Raw genomic sequence first — 23,026 nt, 5'->3', positions numbered from 1 at the left:
CCTGTCGCGACACCACTGGAGGCGGGCTGCAAGATGTTGGGGCGTGAGCGGAAGACGGCCTAACGGTGTGCGGGACCGTAGCCCAGCTTCATGGAGACGGTTGCGAATGGTCCTCGCCGATACCCCAGGAGCAACAGTGTCCCTAATTTGCTGGGAAGTGGCGGTGCGGTCCCCTACGGCACTGCGTAGGATCCTACGGTCTTGGCGTGCATCCGTGCTTCGCTGCGGTCCGGTCCCAGGTCGACGGGCACGTGCACCTTCCGCCGACCACTGGCGACAACATCGATGTACTGTGGAGACCTCACGCCCCACGTGTTGAGCAATTCGGCGGTACGTCCACCCGGCCTCCCGCATGCCCACTATACGTCCTCGCTCAAAGTCCGTCAACTGCACATACGGTTCACGTCCACGCTGTCGTGGCATGCTACCAGTGTTAAAGACTGCGATGGAGCTCCGTATGCCACGGCAAACTGGCTGACACTGACGGCGGCGGTGCACAAATGCTGCGCAGCTAGCGCCATTCGACGGCCAACACCGCGGTTCCTGGTGTGTCCGCTGTGCCGTGCGTGTGATCATTGCTTGTACAGCCCTCTCGCAGTGTCCGGAGCAAGTATGGTGGGTCTGACACACCGGTGTCAATGTGTTCTTTTTTCCATTTCTAGGAGTGTATATAATAAATTTACATGATGCGGAAATACGTTTGTCCACAAATCAGCACGGTTTTAGAAAGAATCGCTCATGTGAAACTCAGCATGCCCTGCCAGCTTCGGATGAAGTGCCACAGGCAGATTCCATATTCCTGTATTTCCGAAAAGCAATTGACACTGCCCCCCACTGCGGGCTGTTAACAATGGTAGGAGCATACGGAATAGGCTCCCAGGCTTTTGAGTGGTTCGAAGACTTCTTGAGTAATAGAACGCAGTACGTTATCGTCGGCGGCGACTGTTCATTAGTCACAAGGGTATCATCAGGAATGCCTCAGGGAAGTGTGATAGGGCCGTTGTTATTTCTACGACACAAATGACCTGACGGTCTGGGTGAGCAGCAATCTGAAGCTTTTTGCTGATGATGCCGTTGTGTAGAGGAAAGTGTTGTTGAGTGACTGTAGGAGGATACAAGACGACTTAGACAAAATTTCTAGTTGATGTGGTGAATGGCAGCTAGCTCTAAATAGAAAAACTGAAAAACCGGCGGCAAAAGAACGTTGGTTAAACGAGGGACACGGAATTAAATCTGACGAGACTCTGGCATTTGAAAATCAGGAGACTGGGTGGGTTTGTCGCGGGTACCTACATTCATCAAGGTGCTCGAGGTGTGGACAGCAATATTTGGTCTTGCGTTATCTTGTTGGAATATGACATTTGGTAACATGAGCATGAGGCCATGACAATAGGGTTTACCTTCTTGTCACATGCTGTCAAGCATTTTAGACTCCGTTCAACAATTAACCAGTCAGTCCTTTCGTCAGATCCAATAGGTCATACACAAAATTTTACTGTCTGGGTCGGACTATTTGTTTTAATAACGCATAGCGGCAGACTGCCATTATCCAATGGAATGTGCACAGATATAATCATGTACTATTTGACATAATACGTTGCACTGATTTTTTAAGTACATGGTTTTCAATGTTTTTGAGTTAATGGCTTCTATGACATTTACGGTGCTTCCATGGCTCATAAGTAGGATACCTCGTGAAAAGTACCAATAAAATAGTACTCACCTCATTGCGACACATGAGCTTCCTTCCTGTTACACAACTTGTCAAATCTTGGCAGCAAATGAGATACATTTACCCTCTTTTCGTTCTTCACATGAAGTCTTTTCTTTACTTGGTTTTAATGACAGCTACTGCCGAGTACCCATTCTCTCAAAGATAGGATGATCCGAAAGGAATTAGTATCTTCAATGCTTTCGCGCTCGAGCTTGGAAACTCTTTGTTTGTTGGCAATCTCTTTGATGAAAACTTCGCTTTTACCGAAGAATGCGATGAAAGTTCTGTCAACTCTTTCTCTTCTGCAGTACTGAACTCAGAAGGAGAATAACTACTGAAGGCATTTTGAACTCCCCGAAAGGTATCACAGTTTTCAGGAAAGTATTTTTCCAAATGATGTTCAGATAAATGTCCTTCAGTTACAGAAACATAATAAAAATGCTGCAGACATTTTACTATTCGGTAAGCGACAGTGAACGACGGTAGAAGTGCTTCATTCGAGTTTTTCACTTGCTTAGGAAATGACGATCTTTTTTCTTTCATTTCACTCAGTTTTCTGGAAAAATTTTCACTTGGTTTGACCACAGCATCCGTATGAACAGTTTTAAATGACGATTTAATTTGCTAGATTGTACGCATTCAATAGAAACTGCTTTGAAACACAAAAGCACCATTAACGCTCTTTATTGTTCACAACAGTGTACATGAAACCAGAATCTAAGTAGCTACCGACGGTTTTATACAAATGCTTTCGATTCCCTTCATTACCACTTTGCTTGTTGTCCTCAACAAGTTTTCACTTTTTACTTCCACCTGAAACTTAAAAACTTTTCTCTACCTTAACGCCTTTGTCAACTTTATAAGAAAGTCACAGTACAATACACTACTGGACATTAAAATTGCTACACCACGAAGATGACGTGCTGGAGACGCGAAATTTAACCGACAGGAAGAACATGCTGTCATATGAAAATGATTAACGTTTCAGAGCATCCACACAAGGTTGGCGCTGGTAGCGACACCTACAACGTGTTGACATGAGGAAAGTTTCCAACCGATTTCTCATACACAAGCAGCAGTCGACCGGCGTTGCCTGGTGAAACGTTATTGAGATGCCTCGTGTAAAGAGGAGAAATGCATACCATCACGTTTCCGACTCTGATAAAGGTCGGCTTGTAGCCTATCGCGATTGCGGTTTATCGTATCGCGACATTGCTGCTCGCGTTAGTCGAGATCCGATGACTGTTAGCCACGTCTCGATCCCTGAGTCAACATGTGAGGACGTTTGCAAGACAACAACCAACTGCACGATGTTTGCAGCAGCATGGACTATCAGCTCGGAGACCATGGCTGCGGTTACCCTTGACGCTGCATCACAGACAGGAGTGCCTGAGATGGTGTACTCAACGACGAACCTGGGTGTACGAATGGCAAAACGTCATTTTTTCGGATGTATCCAGGTTCTGTTCACAGCATCATGATGGCCGCATCCGTGTTTGTCGACATCGCGGTGAACGCACATTTGAAGCGAGTATTCATCATCGCCATATTGGCGTATCACCCGGCGTGATGGTATGGGGTGCCATTGGTTACACGTCTCGGTCACCTCTAGTTCGCATTGACGGCATTTTGAACAGCGGACGTTACATTTCAGACGTGTTACGACCCGTGGCTCTGCGCTTCATTTGATCCCTGCAAAACCCTATATTTCAGCAGGATAATGCACGACCGCATGTTGCAGGTGCTGTACGGGCCTTTCTGGATACAGAAAATGTTCGACTGCTGTCCTGGCCAGCACATTCTCCAGATCTCTCACCAATTGAAAACGTCTGGTCAATGGTGGCCGAACAACTGGCTCGTCACAATACGACAGTCACTATTCTTGATGAACTGTGGTATCATATTGAAGCTGCATAGGCAGCTGAATCTGTACACGCCATCCAAGCTGACTCAATGCCCAGGCGGATGAAGGCCGTTATTACTGCCAGAGGTGGTTGTTCTGGGTACAGATTTCTCAGGATCTATGCATCCAAATTGCGTGAAAATGTAATCACCTGTCAGCTCTAGTATAATATATTTGTCCAATGAATATCCTGTTTATCATCTGCATTTCTTCTTGGTGTAGCAATTTTAATGGCCAGTAGTGTAGAAACTGTTTAAAAACAACATTCACTGCTGGTGAACAGTGTAGCGCGCGATAGTCCAGCTTCGAGGTTATACCTCCTTACGCATGCTGGCCAACATTTGAAATGAAATTCCTGTGAGTCCACACAGGTTGACACCAGAAATGAAATTTCCGACAACCGTCTTCTTTGCCACCAGCTATGAGACAAATAGACGGCGACCCAGGCGGTCATTCACGGCGCACCAGGACACCGCGGCACGCAGATCGAGTACCATTGCTTTAACTCATTGATCAGATAATGGCAGTGTGCCGAAAAGAGTAACTAAAACAAATAAATTCCGTCCTAGACACAAAAATTTTGCTTGCAAGTGCACCATGATCGTACATCTCTACGAAGATATCCCGTCTCTCATTATATCCAACTGATTTTTACGCAGTGATTCCAGGAGATGGACTGGCATGGACCTCGGGAATAGCTGCTGCCTGAGATCCTTTCAAGTGCCGTCTACACTTCTGGCCACAAACAGAAGTGAGAGCGTATCTGAGCACCACAGAATGTGTCCCGGTTGAGCCTCGCTTCACACTGTAAAAGTCTGTGTCGTCTGTGGTACGGTGCCAGCGGTAAAACACGCATCGTAATTAGAGATTTCAACCCTTCCGCCAGTAGCTGGTTTGTGAGTTATCATGGTGATACTCTGCGTGTACCTTCTGACCAAATTTCAGCTGTTGTAATCCGTCTATTCGCCAGAACTATACTAAAAAGTCTTACGATCTTTTCATGGTGTAGCCCTTCTGGAACTTTGCGTGTGCGGTGGAGCTTGTTCGTTCAGCTGGTACCTCTAATCCACCTACCTCGGAGGACTTCTTGCTGTCCTTCCATCTCTTTCTGACTCGGTAGACACTGGCTTAGCCGATGAAATGCGGCGATGATGAAACATCGACAGTACCAACTAAACAAAGGCCGCATAACTCGAGCTTGGAGCCAGAACCTGCAAGTTCGTAAAAATTCCGGGAGACTAAATAGCGCGCTTAAAAATTTTTAAAGTTCATCTACTTAGGCTTGACATCTACATCTACATCCATACTCCGCAAGCCACCTGACGGTGTGTGGCGGAGGGTACCCTGAGTACCTCTATCGGTTCTCCCTTCTATTCCAGTCTCGTATTGTTCGTGGAAAGAAGGATTGTCGGTATGACTCTGTGTGGGCTCTAATCTCTCTGATTTTATCCTCATGGTCTCTTCGCGAGATATACGTAGGAGGGAGCAATATACTACTTGACTCCTCGGTGAAGGTATGTTCTCGAAACTTCAACAGAAGCCCGTACCGAACTACTGAGCGCCTCTCCTGCAGAGTCTTCCAATGGAGTTTATCTATCATCTCCGTAACGCTTTCGCGATTACTAAATGATCCTGTAACGAAGCGCTCTGCTCTCCGTTGGATCTTCTCTATCTCTTCTATCAAACCTATCTGGTACAGATTCCACACTGCTGAGCAGTAATCAAGCAGTGGGCGAACAAGCGTACTGTAACCTACTTCCTTTGTTTTCGGATTGCATTTCCTTTATTGATTCGAAACAAGGTTTAATGCCTATCAAGTCCGTATCCACTGCCAAAACTACTACTGATACAAATTGGTTACTATTTCATACACGTTTGCGCACGAAAGCAGCCGGAAGTTTACGAGTCGGACCCGAATGATTTTTACGTTCTGTACAGTCACTGACCCACAGCTAATCGCTAGTTACTACATAAAGTCTGTAAGTTGTGTCCTTAAAAGGAAATGCTTGTCATAATGTCTTAACATCGTCACGAATCACGCCACGTGGAGTTTCTGAGTACGACAAGAAAGTTCTCACGCAAACAACTTCCTAACTATATAACTTAAAATCCTCAGATCTGCACTGCAGTGTTCGAAACTTTAGTCGCTTCACAATTACGACAAGAGAAGCGACAGAACGCTAGATTTTCTTCATTTTAACAAAGCTTGATCAGCACAGCAAGACAGTTCCCGAGCGACTCCTGAAGACACAGACCTGTAGCGCAAAGCAGAAATTAAAGTGCGGAAAATTTTAATTTTTATTGGCTGATTGTTTAGGCAGCCAATCAGATCAGCTCCAGCCCTCAAATACTCGTGGTAGTGCCAAAAACATCCAATACAATTATAAGAAGCATATTTGTAAATGAAACTGTGAACTTCCGAATGATGATGATGTCCCATACTCCTTGACAGAGCGTAGGGGAACGATGCGGAAGACCCGCACCGCGGTACTAGGCAAGGCCCTAGTGGAGGTGGTTTGCCATTGCTTTCCTCCGACCGTAATGAGGATGAATGATGTTGATGAAGACGACACAACAACACCCAGTCATCTCGAGGCAGGTGAAAATCCCTGACCCCGCCGGGTATCGAACCCGGGACCCCGTGCTCGGGAAGCGAGAACGCTGCCGCGAAACCACGAGCTGCGGACGTTCCGAAACCAAATTTAATTTAAATAAAACAAAGAAATTCTTATCGATTTAACACCTAACTTTTCTTATGGCTGTCTTTATACAAAAGCATGCATACTGGACACAAGTTATCTGCTTCATGATTGCATTGGAATTTTTCCACACATACATTTCACACAGTTATTAACAAAATAAAATCTCCACACTTTATATATGTCTTCTTTCCACTACACACACACAAAAACACAATTGAATAATAATTTTTAAGTGGTTACCATTACGTAAGCAAGCTATTGCAACGAAAGCAAAGAAAATTCTAGATGAACAATTTATATGAACTGAATTTTTTTAGTTATGGTTTCAAATGAGTTTGTAAATGATTACATTAGAAGCTTTAGCTCTGTTTTGTAGTACCAGTAAACGTATTACTGTTTTTCGGTAAAATTTTATATTACGAAAGTACTGGAAATGCTGAACTGGGATTTATACAGTACTGTTATAGAATCAAATAAAAGTCTGCATGTGGGGTATGAAAAGGATCGAATGAAACTTAATACTATTCCTTTCGATTCATTTGGAGTGTGCGTAAGGAAATCGGTCGGATGCGAGGACAACGCGCTGCCTCGGCGGCTACAGCGTTTGCTGTGCTGATGTGGAAGAAATGGTACAAATGGCTCTGAGCACTATGGGACTTAACTTCTGAGGTCATCAGTCCCCTAGAACTTAGAACTACTTAAACCTAACTAACCTAAGGACATCACACACATCCATGCCCGAGGCAGGATTCGAATCTGCGACCGTAGCGGTCGCGCGGTTCCAGACTGTAGCGCCTAGAACCGCTCGGCCACCCAGGCCGGCCGATGTTAAAAAAAATAAAAATAAAAGAAAAAAGAAAAAAACACTTCTCTCCTCCCGGCTACATGACTAGACATACTCAACGATCGTTAACTTCACTACGAGGTGCAAATAGACGGAATAATTTACTACGTTAGACGTGGCTACTCTTGTTGTCACAATGTTGTCCTGAGCCCTTTCCGCCACCAGGAGCTGCACTATAACCATCTGTGTGTGCTAACTGTCGCTGCGATGTTCCCGTGTCCCTCGTGCCAGTGATTCGACGTTTCTCAAAGTCCTAAAAATGGCGGTAACCTCTACGTGCGTTGTTGTGGCGTATCAAGACAGCCACGCCACTCGGAAGTAGCCGAAATGCACGCGTTACACACGCCGACTGGCGTGAGGTCTGAAACTGGATACGTAATGAATGCTATAAAGAAAAGTACGTAGCTTCTTTAATACTTAACTTTAATCCATCATTTGTATACAGCATTCTTGATGATACAAGTGAGACTCTCTCTAGATATGGTTAATGGCGCCTTGCTAGGTCGTAGCCATGGACTTAGCTGAAGGCTATTCTAACTGTCTCTCGGCAAATGAGAGAAAGGCTTCGTCAGTGTAGTCGCTAGCAAAGTCGTCGTACAACTGGGGCGAGTGCTAGTACGTCACTCTAGACCTGCCGTGTGGTGGCGCTCGGTCTGCAATTACTGACAGTGGCGACACGCGGGTCCGACATGTACTAATGGACCGCGGCCGATTTAAAGCTACCACCTAGCAAGTGTGGTGTCTGGCGGTGACACCACATGCGTGTCCTCACGAAATGTTGTACTGCGATATTCGCCTTGCGTATCCCAGAAGCGTTAGACATTGCCACTAGCTATCAGGTACTGTAATTCTTCATATGTAAATACATTACATAGAATAATCTCGTTTAGTGTTTTACATTTTAAGCAACATATCTCATCAGTTTACAGCATTCGGTCAATGTAATCATCTTATAACGCTTACCCTCTTCCCGTCAGTCTATTTAATTAAAAAGCACTTTGGCCCCATTCAAGGCCACTTTCAAATGGCGTCAAGCAAGTAATTCACATGGTTAAACAGATATTTGTTGTCACTTGTACGAGGGTTGTTCAATAAGTAACGCCCCACGTTTTTTTGAAAGTCCATTAATACACATAGACAATCGTCCTTGTTGGTGGTTCACATTTGATGTTTGTTCTGTGCGCCAATGACGTTTCGAACCGTTCTGGCAGATGGCAGAGCCGTAGTACAGCGCCAAAATGGCGTCTACATACGACTCACGTTACAAGCAGCGTGCTGTTATTGAATTCTTCTGTGCAGAAAAAGAAACCGTGGTGAAAATCCGTAAACGTTCGTGTGCAGTTTATGCCGATGCTGCAGCTGATAGGAGTACAATTGGGCGACGGGTAAAGAAAGTTACAGCCTCAGGAAATGCAGGAACAGAACTCCATGATCAGCCACGCTAGGGACGTCCTGTCACAGCCACTGCTCCAGACATGCTGAATCGTGCGTATGCCATTATTCGTGCCGATCGGCCCATCACAACTCGACAATTGACTCTACAGTTGTCGTTCACCATTGTAAGTGCGTCTGCAATGATCGAGATTCTCGGATATCCAAAGAGGTGCACACGATGGGTTCCAGAAATTCTCATAGTGGACCACAAGATTCAAAGAAAGGCCATTTCGTCTGAATTATTGGAGCCTTTTGAGACCGACGGAGAGGCCTTTCTGTCACGGATCGTTTCGGGGGACGAAAGCTGGGTGCATCACGTTGCGCCGGAAACAAAAAGGCATTCTACGGAGTGGCGTCATCCTCATTCACCACAAAAGAAGAAGTTTCTGCCGGAAAAGTCATGGTGCAGGCTTCTGGATGACGCCATTCTCGTGGATGTGACGCCATGAGGGTCAACCATCAACTCAGAGGCATAAGTGAAGACTCTGAATAAACTGAAGTGTTCGATCAGACAAGAATCTAACAGAAATCTAGCTGCAACACGACAATACATGCTCACACACAAGTCTGAGAACCCAGGAACACATCGCCAAATTTAACTGAGCGTCAACCTACATTCCAGACCTGGCACCCTCGGACTTCCATCTCTTTGGGCCGCTTAAAGATTCTCTACGGGGGACACACTTTGAAGATGACGAGAGTGTCAGTCATTCAGTGAAAACATGGCTGCGCCTAAAGGACAAGAGCTTTTACCACCAGGGAATACATGCTGTTCCATAATGTTAGCGTACGGCCATAGAACGTAGAAGAGTAGGACAAGGACATGTTGATGTATATTGTCACCAAATTCTGACTCTTAACAATAAATATGTTCTGAGAAAAAATGTGGGGCACTACTTATTGAACGATCCTAGTATATGGCCTTTTAAAATAAAAAAAAAAATCTTAGGAACGCAACGACTGTCATCGTGACCAGATAACTACGTTTCCAGATTCCTCCGGCCGTTTCACGGAGAAATTAATTGTTTACAGTGTGTTCTGAGCTATAGGTCTGAGTAGATAAGAGAACGGTCACCACATCCGTGAGTCGCTGAACCTCGTCTTAACCGCATCCGCGAGCTTCTGATTCGCACCCGCGGATACTGAAATTTCGCAAACCACTTCTTACCGGACGATAGGATGGCGAGCAGGATGAGTTATTTTTGTCCGAACATTCGTCTTCGAATCTTCACTGTACGTTAACGGCTCGGTGTATCTAAGTGTCGCGTATCAAATTAAAAGTACTCATTTGTTTGAGAACTCATTAGATACACTGTTCGTTACATGGACCCGCAGAGAGAGCAATGTTAAGGATGCGTCTAACAATGGAAAACAACATTTTCATATTTAAGGCATTTTGGCGGGAAGAAATTTCGTACCCGCACGTTCTGTGAAGGGATATCACAATTTGTATTCGATAAACCAAAAATAAAGGTATGCTGTAGATTGCAGTAGTTATTCAGAGATGAAAAGGGTTGCTCAGGAGAGACTATCGTGCAGAGATACGTGAAATCAGTCTTCGGACTCACACCACAACAACAAATGAAAAACGTAGAAACTGTAAGTAGGCTGTTTATGTTTTCTTATTGGCAACGTTAGTTTATGTTTTCTTATTGGCAACGTTATGTAGCGCTCTGTATGAAAATCACTGGCTGTGCTGTGTGCAATCTGTGGCTAGTTTGCACTGTTGTCTGTCATTGTAGTGTTGGGCAGCTGGATGTGAACAGCGCGTAGCGTTGCGCAGTTGGAGGTGAGCCGCCAGCAGTGGTGGATATGAGGAGAGAGATGGCGGAGTTTTGAAATTTGTAATACTGGATATCATGAACTGCTATATATATTATGACTATTAAGGTAAATACATTGTTTGTTCTCTATTAAAATCTTTCATTTGCTAACTATGCCTATCAGTAGTTAGTGCCTTCCGTAGTTTGAATCTTTTATTTAGCTGGCAGTAGTGGCGCTCGCTGTATTGCAGTAGTTCGAGTAACGAAGATTTTTTGGGGGGGGGGGGGGGTAAGTGATTTGTGAAAGGTATAGGCTAATGTTAGTCAGGGCCATTCTTTTGTTGCGATTATTGAAAGTCAGATTGCGTTGCGCAAAAAAATATTGTGTGTCAGTTTAGGCACAGTCCTGTATAATTTTTCTAAGGGGACGTTTCAAAACCGACTACGACAAACTGCAAGAAAACACAATCTATCATTTTTCTGTGAGCTACAAAATACCATCTTAATTTGGCCGAACACTGGTTTGATGCAGCTCTATCCATACAAGGCTCTTCATGTCTCCGTATCTACTCCAACCTACGTCCATTTCGAACTGAGTATTGTAGTTAAGCCTTGGTTCCCCTGAAAATTTTTGCTCTCCAGTATTCCGCCCACAACCAGATTGACTATTCCTTGATGGTTCAGGATGTCCTTTCTTTAAGTCAAATTTTACCATACATTCATTTTTTCGGTTTGATTTGGTACCTATTGATTTGTTATCCGATGAAACATAACTAATTTTCAGCGTTCTACTGTAGCACTACATTTCATAATCTTCTATTCATTTCTTGTCTTTAGTGTTATTCTCCACGTTCACTTGTCTACAAGGCCTCATTCCACACAAATACTTTCAGAAAATACCTCATAACTTTTAAATCTGTATTGCATGTTAACATATTTCATTTTTTTTCACAAAAGCTTCTCTCGTTACTGTAACCCTGCATTTCATATCCCGTTTCCTTCGGCCACCGTCACTTATTTTGCCACCTAAATAGCGAAACTAATCTGCAACTTCCACCGTCTTATTTCTTAATTTAATTCCGTAATCCGACGACATACCACTACCTTTATTCTACTTGCGTTGATGTTCGTCGTTTCGAAACACTATTCTTATTAATCAGCTGATCTTCCAGGTCATTTGCTGTCTGTGACACAATTATAGCGTAATCGGCAAACTTTGTAGTTAGCCTGGATGACGAATACTGCATCATTTTTCGTGAGTGTGTCCGTGGTATTATTAACTCTTGTACCGGTATTTCGGCTTATTACCTTTTAGCCACTGTCAAGATGAGCCACTTGCCATATGTTTAGAGCACTGTACACCGAGGCGTAAACACGACTAACTTTGAAGGACAATGGAATACTTAAAGTTTTTATTTCCTTCGCCCGACTCTCCATTTCCGACTTCGAAATTATCACAACGTTCTCTATTAATACAGGCAAAATGTCTCGTCTTCTTGCTTCCTTAATTTCGATCAGGCGACAGCGTTGCCCATGGAAATCGCCCTGGAGGCTGTCATTCTTAGGTTTTTCTCCAAACGTATTCGCTACCTTGGTTTGATCGCAAATTCCAGTCTCTCTATCATCGCTGTCATCTAAGTCAAACAAATTTTCCTCCAGTGTTAACATTTTCCAACGAAAGTAATTTCTCCCAATTATTTGTTAAAGCTTAACTAACTCTCCGAAAGGCAGCTCGCTCCGAACGCAAAATCGTAAAGGCCTCCACAAACTAGTCCCCGGTCGTAGCAGTTTGCGAGTGTTTCCTGTATACCTTGTCCCATTTTGCAGCTCAGTGTTCTATGTCACTTATACTCCAGTAAAGGTGAATCACCGTTATTCTCTATTCCCAGAAAATCGACTCACATCAAAGAAAACTTGCATGCAGCGTGCAACAATTATCTAGCACGAAATTACGCCGTGTCATGTACTCCCAAGCTTACTGGATAAGCAACACTACTAATCTTTACCATGAATTAAACAAACTCTGAGTCATGCACAGAGCAGTAAAAACATGCAGTGAGGATCAGCGAAGATTACGCCGGTAAAGGAACAGGAGCTCAGCTCTCTGTTGTTCGGGTACCTCATTTGCGACCGCTTCAGAGAGGTGCAGTAACCAGAGCTACATTTCAGATCGGCTGCAAGATCCGAGATCTATTGAGGCCCGTCAAGGATTCCGTGGATGCTCTCTAAGCTGCAGGTTATTGTGGTGACTTCTATGGACAGTATCGGGAAAGCTGTTAGCGTCCGCGTGTAGGAGCTAGAGTGTTATACGTGACTGTGAGAACACAGCAAACCAGATATAGCCCAAGACCACCTGCAATATGACCGACCCATAAATTTTCAAGAGACCAGCTTACTTGCCCGGCAGCCAAAGATACAGCAGCGGAAAACAAGAACGCTGTCGAAGTAGTTGCCCTAATTGCATGAACAGCGAGGATGGCTACAAGTTAGCGGCGGCCTAGCTGTCAGCGATCCAAATCCAACGGGCCGCGTTTTTTCGCCACCTACCTACTCCTCAAGTCTCGTGATGAACAGTGTAAAGAGATGGCCACAGAAAGCTGCCGTGTCGTAACGACGTCTGGATGTAGGAAAACGTAGCCCCTGGTTACCAGCTTCTGATTCTCTGTGGCTTGGCCAGTCGCTCGCTGGTTCGAATCCTGCCTCGGGCATGGGTGTGTGTGATGTCCTTAGGTTAGTTAGGTTTAAGTAGTTCTAAGTTTTAGGGGACTTATGACCTAAGATGTTGAGTCCCATAGTGCTCAGAGCCATTTAAATTTTTTTTCAGTCGCTCGCTAGGGCAGCGTAGGTAATAGCCTACCTACATCCACCCCTCTTTGGCGTCTTGCCTTTGAAATGTCCAATGACATTCCAGGAAAGTGACTGAAATAGAACGGTATATAGGGAAGAGTGTGCTCATAAACCAGTAGGTTTGTCGCCCTGAAGGTGGTCGAAAGGTGAAACGTCGGTCTGCAAAGACTGTCGAAACATCGGTTTTGTAGCTTTTTGGTGGTTCACAACGATGCGGTCGAATGCCCAAACGGAATTTATTCAAACAGTCGTAGCCTACTTTCCTAAAAAGTAACATGTGTCAGTCGATCAAACGTTTCTAACCCCTCAGCTTCAAATACACTCAGAGTAAATTGCAAACTACGTCGAGGGACATGTATGATTACAGAGTTCAATCACATAACAAATTTTATCGTAAAATTCTAAGCAACATTATGAGAACATCAGAACGTATGTATTTCCAAGAAAAAATGAGTTCCACCGGCAAAAGTATAAGAACTATTTGGAGCGTAACAATAAATCTGTCAGGAGGAAGAGAGAATTTCGTTAAGCGTAAATAATGAACTGATCAAAGGCAGCCCTAAAGCTACAGACCATTTCAGCAAATTTTTTCTTATAATTACCAGTCGTGGAAGTACGAAACCGGAATTTCTCTCTAGATGATGCTAGTCGTCAGTGTAGGACCCCGTGGGACGGCGTCTACAGCGCCGTCTGCTTCCTGCAACGGCTGACGACGAATGTCAACACACAGTAACCCAAGTTCCATACATCGGTATCTGTTTCAAACCCGTAAACATATGCAGTTTTGTGCCTACGAACTACGATTTGCAGACAGCGTTGGTTTTCCGTTATCATTTGCAGATAACTACTGCAGAATCGCTTCGAATGCTTGTCGAAGCTTTCGGTGAGCATGCCATTGGGAAAACACAGCGTTTCGAGTAGTTCAAAAAATTCAAAAGTGGTGATTTTGACGTGAGAAAAAACGAGAGTGGGAAACCACCGAAAAAGTTCGAAGACAACGAATTGCAGGCCTTATTGGATGAAAATGATACTCAACGTCAACAGGAACTCGCGGAACAACTGAATGTGAAGCAGAAAGTCGTTTCTCTTCGGTTGAAAGCTATGGAAAAGGTGCAGAAAGTGGGAAAATGCCTACCGCGTGAACTGAATAAAAGTCAGCAAGCAAATCCAAAGACCAGTTGTGAAATGCTGCTCGCCAGATTCAAAAGAAAGTCGTTTCTCCATTGAATAGTGACAAGTGATGAAAAATGAATATATCTTGAGAATCCTGAGCGTCGCAAATCGTGCGTAAATCCATGAAAACCGTCGACATCCACTGCAAGACCACATCGCTTTGGATAGAAGACATTGCTCTGTGTTTGGCGGGATCAGTAGGGTGTCATCTATTAGGAGCTGCTAAAACCTGGTGAAACCGTTGACACTGATCGCTACCAACAGAAAATGATGATATAAATCGAGCATTACGTGAAAAACGACCGAAATATGGAAAAAGACAACACAAAGTCACATTGCTCCGTGATAAAGCCCATCACTTTCAGCAAAACTGGTCAGGGAAACGATCGAGGCGTTCAGTTTGGAAATACTAGGGCAAGCGCTTATTCTGTAGACTTGTCTCCTTCCTATTATCATATGTTTCCATCAGTGGCACACGATCTCGCTGAACAACACTTCAGGTCGTATGAAAATGTACGAAAATGGCTCGCTGACTGGTTCGCTTCAAAAGGAGAACTGTTTTTTTTTGGCGTGGCATTCATAGCCTGCCGGAGAGGTGGGCGAAATGTATAAACAGCAGTGGAGATTATTTTCAATAAAATATTGTTTATCAGTTTCAAACAACAGAAGTGTAATTATTACAACCAAATTCCGGTTTCATACTTCTACACCTGGTAGCACATAATTTAGGTCTGCACGCTTCCTTAGTGGATACCAACAGTTCCCAAGAAAAGCACACCAAATCAAATTAGTAAAATTCAACTTTCGCCTTATTTTTGCGAATGTTACTCGACATACGCAGATCAACTGCCACTCCTGCTAAAAATGACAGTTCATTTTTCGTAACTGAACTTCACGACACAGTAGTGTTCGAAATAATGGTTGAAATTCGTTTGACCTCTTCTCAAGACACAATCTGCATACATTGCGTACTGACTATGAAATCGTCGACCAAATGTGGCTTAAATTTAAAAAAAAAATGTGGTGGACGACAATTGAGATATTCATAAGAATTAATAGTGGCGATTCCTCATGGTACAAAAATTATGATAAAGTTGCAGAAGCAACGAAAAAGCATGCCAGATTTTTTAAAGAAGCAAAATCTCCAAGATTGGCAACGATCTTCATATGTTCGACATTTCGACGTTTCGTGAGGACTTCAGTGTGAAGTGCTTTTAATATTTTTCACAGCGTTCCATTGTCTCGAAATCTGGTAGATAATGTTCGAATGTGTGTGAATTCCTAAGGGACCAAACTTCTGAAGTCATCGATCCCTAGACTTACACACTACTTAAACTAACTTATACTAAGAACAACACTCACACCCATGCCCGAGGGAGGACCTACGGTGGGAGGGGCCGCGCAATCCGTTACATGGCGCCTCGAACCGCGTGGCCATTCCGCGCGCCGGCAGATAATCCAAAGAGATTCTGGTCGTATATAAAGTATACCAACGACAAAGAGACAATGACAGTTTCACTGCTTTATGACAATGATGACGACGACAGAAGCACTAAAGCGAAGTTACTACAGATGGTTTTCCGAAATTCGTTCACCAAAGTAGATACGATAGATACTCCAGAATTCGAATCAGAAACAGCTGCCAATATGAGTAATGCGATAGTAGATATTCTTGGTATAGTAAAGTTGTTTAAGTCACTTAATAAAGACAAGATTGATGAAATAGTTACAGTTTTTAGCATATGAGATACAAACGCTCGCTCGTATTTTTAATTTACCTCACTTGGTAAGATTATTGGGCCTCATTTTTCGATTCGGTTACCGTACTTAAAAGACGTGAAGGCGAGGACCCAGAAAGCCTTTAGCAACATCTGTTGGGGAACGGACAATGCGATTCTGCTCCAGGTTTGTAGGGACTATGGGTGTGGGTGCACCTTCTTACCTGACCATCATTGATGTTATCCACCATGTGGGTATCAGATTGTCCGCGGGTACCTTACAGGATTAGTCTCTTTGCTGAGACTGGGAAACCACCGCTTACCATTGGGCAGCAACTCCGCCTCTCTGTTCCCACTTCACCAACATACCATCCAGTTGTCCATCAAGTTGTGGAATGCCTTTTCTCAAGTCGTCCACGAGCAACAAGGCTGTTTGCGATCCGTTTGCAGCATGAGCTGGACTCACTCTGTGTTGGGCAAGTACAAAGTCAACCGACTGCCAGCCTGGGTACTGCAGAGGTCCAGAGTAATTTTGTATTTAGTCCAGTACGATAGAGGTTGCCCTTCTACGTCTGTTTTTAATACAATATTTTAAATGAACACTACAGCTATACATTTCTATTCACGGGTGTGTCCAAACCACTTAACTCCCTTGTCTGCTCTATTGTTTTTCCTGATGGTGTTCAAGATCCAGTCACCTCAATCTGGTCACCTCAGGAATTCACTGAGTTCGATACAGAACTATAAACCATCTTGAGGACATTGGAGCAGATTAGAATGTGTTGCGAGTGCTATATTCCTCGTGTGTCAGACTTCCTGAGTGTCCTTAATTCTCTACAACATTTGTACCCATCAGATAGAGTAATCAAGAATATACAGGACGCCTTTTTTTTTACTTATAAAGACTGGGAACGGAGGTGTTTTCTGCTGGGTTCCAGGGCACATGAGTATTACGGGGAACGAAAGGGTGGATATAGCATCCAACGATTCGTGTCACGATAATACGATAATTCACTGTGCAAACTATCTACATGCTATCTCCTCACTGTTGAAATACAGAGTCGTATGTGTGTGTGTGTGTGTGTGTGTGTGTGTGTGTGTGTGTGTGTGTAGGTGGGTAGAAGACTGACTGGAACTGACAGACAACGAGCTGCACCACGTAAAGTCAACAGCTCGGTCATGACGTACCCCTTGCTAGCTGCATAGAAGGGCTGAAATCCTTCTCGCTACTTTTCAGAAAGGACACAGCCCTATGGTGAATGGCTTCTTGCCTTGGGGAGCGGACCCTCCCACGTGTGGTGCTTGTGGCGTACAGATAATATTTTAGTTGTCTATTTGACTGTGTTTTATATTCAGACAACAGGATAGCATCTAATTTACCTACCAATTCGTGCTCTATGTCAACTGACAATGACACGGATGTCGTACGACTTTCAAGGTTGTGTGTACTACCAGATTTGTTCCGTAAAATTTTAGGTATCACCTATACACGTATATCCGAGCAATTCGTTTAGCTTTCCTCTTGCATTAATGTGTTTTAACTCACAGTTTTACAGAATCTGACGACATTTACGCTTTCTTAAAGAATGACTGCTAAAACACATAAAAGCATTCTACTAAAGTTTTACGGAGTTTGTTTTTATGTCTTACCAGGGTGGCCTGACTATCCATGATTTTGTAAGTGATCAGCCAGAGCCACATATACCTGCGTAATTCTTTTCGCTATCCTCTTGTGTTGTTTGTGTTTTAATACAGAGTTTTACAAAACCTGATCACATTTACCCAATTTCTGGCCGATAGTGAGATGGTAAGAAAGTGAGTATATACAAACACACACACACACACACACACACACACACACACACACACACACACTTACACACAGGCAACTAAAGGCTGAAAAGTTGTACAGTCATAGCAAGCCACAAGAAAGGAAATAAGTGTAATCAGCTAAATTATTGACTCTTATGACTGACAGTAGTAGGATTCTGCAACGTACTCTATGTGATCAAAAGTATCCGGACATCTGGCTGAAAATGACTTACCAAGTCCGTGGCGACCTCCATCGGCAATGCTGGAATTCAGTATGGAGTTGGCCCACCCTTAGCCTTGATGACAGCTTCCATTCTCACAGGCATACGTGCAATCAGGTGCCGGAATGTTTCTTGGGGAGTGGCAGCCCAGTCTTCACGGAGTGCTGCGCTGAGGGGAGGTATCGATATCGGTCGGTGAGGCCTGGCACGAAGCCGGCGTTCCAAACACCCCAAAGGTGTTCTGAAGGATTCAGGTCAGGACTTTGTGCAGGCCAGTCTAATTACAGGGATGTTACTGTCGTGTGACCACGCCGCCACAGGCCGCGCATTGCTCGGTCGTGTTGAAAGATACAATCGCCATCCCCGAATTGCTCTTCATCAGTGGGAAGCAAGAACGTGCTTAAAACACCAATGTAGGCCTGTGCTGCGATAGTGCCACGAAAAACACGACCACACCAAAACACCACCGCCTCCGAATTTTACTGTTGGCACTACACACACTGGCAGATGACGTTCACGGGCATTCGCCATACCCACCCCCTGCCATCGGATCGCCACATTGTGTACCGTGATTTGTCACTTCACACAACGTTTTTCCACTGTTAAATCGTCCAATGTTTACGCACCTTACACCAAGCGAGGCGTCGTTTGGCATTCACCGGTGTGATGTGTGGCTTATGAGCAGCCGTTAGACCATGAAATCCACGTTTTCTCACCTCCAGCCTAACTGTCATAGCACTTTCAGTGGTTCCTGATGCAGTTTGGAATTTCTGTGTGATGGCCTGGACAGATGTCTGCCTATTACACATTACGACGCTCTTCAACTGTCAGCGGTCTCTGTGAGTCAACAGACGAGGTCGGCCTTTACGCTTTTGTGCTGTATGTGTCCCTTAACTTTTTCACTTCACTATCACATCGGAAACAGTGGACATAGGGATGTTTAGGAGTGTGGAAATCTCGCGTACAGACGTATGACACAAGTGGCACCCAGTTACCTGACCACATTCGAAGTCCGTGGATTCCGCGGAGCGCCCCATTCTGCTCTCTCATGGTACCTAATGACTACTGAGGTCGCTGATATGGAGTACCTGGCAGTAGGTGGCAGCACAGTGCACCTAATATGAAAAACGTATGTTTTTTGGGGTGTCCAAATCTTCAAATGTGTGTGAAATCTTATAGGTCATAACTGCTACGGTCATTAGTCCCTAAGCTTACACACTACTTAGCCTAAATTACCCGAAGGACAAACACACACACCCATGCCCGAGGGAGTACTCGAACCTCCGCCGGGAAGAGCCGCACAGTCCATGACTGCAGCGCCTGAGACCGCTCGGCTAATCCCGCGTGGCTTTTGGGGTGTCTGGATACTTTTGATCACATAGTGTTTATTGTATTCCAAGATTATGAAATGTCTCTAAGAAAAGAATCGTTCCACACATAAGCAGCACACATTAAGAAAATGCCGTTCTAGTGGAACATGACTGTCTGTTTAGTCAGTCAAAGTAATGGGTGTTATTGACAAGGAATCTCAGATTAATTCTATATTTCTAGATTTCCAGAAGGACATCGACACCGTTCCGCACAAGTGACAATTAATCAGATTGTGGAGTATCGCCTCAGTACTGCGACTGGATGCGTGATTTCGTGTCGGAAGGGTCATATATGATACCAATTGCCAGGAAATCACTTAGCGGATTTAGCGCGGCATAGGTTCCTTGTCAGACCGGAGTGACAAAGTACACTGGTAAAATTCTAACAAGTGCAAATCGTTTTATTTAATCGGGAACAGAGCAGAGAATATGATGGATATGACAAGCCAGTTGGGCTGGCAGTATTAAAACAAAGACATTTTTCGTAGAGGCGATATCTTTTGACGAAATTTCGATCAGTAGCTTTCTCTTCCGAATGCAAAAGTATTTTGGTGACTCCCACCTACGTAAGAGGAATTGACCGTCGTAATAAATTAACTCGAAGCTCAGGTGTTCAGTTTTCCCGCGTGTTACTCGAGAGGGGTATGGTCGAGATGTAGGCTGGAAGTGATTCTATTGCCTCCCGCTGCCCAAAACTTCTGTGTGAATTGCAGAATAATCATGCTCATGTAGATGAAATACTTTGGAAAACCGCTCTTGTATTGAAGATTGCTGCCGACCGGAGGCTATATTTGCTTTGAAGGGTTTCCAGCGACGTATGATGTGGCGCCCTCACTCTACACATATTGATTTCACCTTTCACTCCAGCGGCGTCAGTACAGTCAGTACAGTCCATTTGCTCACAGACTGAACCCGACTCAGAGTGGTGCTGTCGTGTTGGCAGGAGTCGGGACTGAACGCTGTAGCGATGGCTGACAACGAGGCCGTGGAGGCGGCGGTGGTGCTGCCCCCGGGGGTGGCGGCTGGGGGCAAGCGTGTCGCCACAGCGTTGATCCGGGAGAGTGCCGTCCACGAGGTCTTCCTCCAGCCGGGTCTCCAGCTCAACACCAACGTGCTCAGCGTCCAGGTACCGTCACGCTGACGATTACTAATTAGCTTTGCGATTCTCCTATCTAATCTTGAGTATTCTTTTATAGCATTAGATTTCAAAGGTTCTATTGTCATCCTAAGTGATTCTATTGTTATCCTTGTGACTATAGAGAGCTAGGTCTGGAGCAGTAAGGTGTAACGCTACCAATGAATTCACTAACAGTTTCAGATAAAAAGAATTCTTCCCAGAGGTTCACAAATTTCAGATCACACGTTTTTACTCAATAAATAAACGACTACCAAAATAAATCTCAGTTTAACTTTAACGTGTGTCCTCGGTTCACCAATTTTTTTAGTTAATTTGTTTGAAACAGCAAAATTTACATTCTGGAGTAAAACTACAACAGTTAAAGACTCTCCAAATTTAGACATGATCAAATAATGTAATCGAAACAACAATAATTGTCACAGAAAGTACATAAAAAAGAACGGCCATTTGCAGAGATCAGTGGGTTCTAACACAAGTCCGAAACATTCCTAATATGAAACACAAGGCAACAGCTCACGATACAGCCAACACAAAGTACAATAACGGTTACTTCAGGTTAGTGACACCTTAACTAGTAATTAATAAAGAGTAAATTCCAAATTTGAAGCATTTGACGCTGGCGCCGGAGCGCTTAACAAGAAATTCAGTAAGACAAACTTTAAAGTAAAAATCTGTCCACCACAGGTCTCTACCCGACAAAATTCACCGAACGCCAACGAATTCTAATACTCTTTTGGTAGTGGTGGGGTGTGAGGATGGCGGTAATGTGCCGCCGAAACTAGTCGTGTGAGACAATAAAGACATTCTCAAGATACAGCTGTGCTGGTACTTTTTCTCATATATATCATCAGCTGAAGTCCCTCGTCCATGCCGTAGGATGGACATCGATTAATTCTGTAATGGTCTCGAAAGGGAATATGGGTGCAATTTTCTGCGCCACATAAAGGAAAGGACTACCACCATCTTGTGAAATGACCCCTGTAGCTTCAGAGACTTGCTGAAAGGACATTTTCGTAACTGATTTTAACGGTGTAGCGATGATTCAGAATTTCGTTTACATAAGCTACAGTAGAATTCCCAAGAGTGGGATAGAAATTCCACTGTTAAACGCAGAGGTGAGAGCGGATAAATGGAAAGGCTACTCTGAATGCTTCTGTGAGGGGAAGTTGTAATAGAAGAAGAAGTTGAAGTCGATATGGAAGACATAGGGGATCAATGTCGGAGTCATAATTTAAAAGCGCTCTGGAAGATTTGAGATCAAATGAGGCAGAAGGGATACATAACATTCCATCGGAATTTCTAAAATAATTAATCGAAGTGGCAACAAAACGACTATTTAAGTTCATGTGTTGAATCTATGGGACTGGCGACGTATAATCAGACTTTCGAAAAATATCATCCACACTGTTCCGAAGATAGCCAGAGCAGATAAATGTGAGAATTATCGCACAATCAGCTGATGTATCCAAGTTACTGACAAGAATAATATACAGAAGAATGGAAAAGAAAATTGAGGATGTACTACACGACGATCAGTCTGCCTTTAGGAAGAGTAAAAGCTCCAGAGAGGCGGTTCTGACGTTGCAGTTGATAATGGAAGCAAAACTGAAGAAAAATCAAGACACGTTCATAGGATTTGTCGACCTGGTAAAGCGTTCGACAATGTAAAATGGTTCAAGATGTTCGAAATTTTTAAGAAAAAATAGTAGTAAGCTGCAGGACAAAGTGTGTGTAACATACAATATGTGAGGAACCAAGAGTAAACGATAAGATTGTAAGACGAAGAACGGCTGTAAAAGGATGAAAGGCGGGATGCAGCCTTCTGTCCCTATTGGTCAATCTCTTCATCGAAGAAGGAATGACGGAAATAAAACAAAGGTTCATGAGTGAGATTAAAATTCGGAGTTAAGTGATATCAATGATAAAATTCTCTGATGACATTGCTACCCTCAGTGAAGGAGAAGCAGAACAGCAGGATCTGTTGAATTGATTGAACAGTTCATTGAGTACAGAATATGGACTGAGAGTAACTAGTAGAAAGACGAAAGTAATAAGAAGTAACAGAATAGGAACAGCTGGAAACTTAACATCAGGATTGGTGATCAAGAAGTAGATGCAGTTAAGAAATTCTGCTAGCTAGGCAGCAAAATAAACCATGACGCGCGGAGCACGGAAGACGTAAAAGGCAAACTAGCACTGGCAAAAAGGGCATTCTGGGCAAGAGAAGTCTGATAACATGAAACACAGACCTTTATTTGAGGAAGAACTTGTTTAGAATGTAAGTTTGGAGCACAACATCGTATGGCAATGAGACATGGACTGTGGGAAAACCAGAACAGAAGACAATAGAAGCATTTGAGATGTGGTGCTGTAGAAGAGTGTTGAAA

At 43.9% G+C, this 23,026-nt stretch overlaps 1 protein-coding gene across 1 annotated transcript in view; it reads left to right on the top strand.

Moving 5' to 3' along the window:
- Positions 1-23,026, top strand: part of LOC126161231 (adhesion G protein-coupled receptor E3-like) — a 140,727-nt gene that overhangs the window by 40,340 nt on the left and 77,361 nt on the right. Inside the window, exon 5 of the mRNA XM_049916973.1 lies at positions 20,445-20,627. Coding sequence (XP_049772930.1) covers positions 20,445-20,627 — 183 coding nt within the window. The remainder of the gene's footprint in view (positions 1-20,444; positions 20,628-23,026) is intronic.

This window comes from Schistocerca cancellata, chromosome 2 (assembly GCF_023864275.1).
Source record: "Schistocerca cancellata isolate TAMUIC-IGC-003103 chromosome 2, iqSchCanc2.1, whole genome shotgun sequence".
Lineage (NCBI taxonomy): Eukaryota > Metazoa > Arthropoda > Insecta > Orthoptera > Acrididae > Schistocerca > Schistocerca cancellata.
The sequence above is the reverse complement of the archived record's forward strand: the minus strand, read 5'-3'. Positions and strand labels throughout refer to the sequence as shown.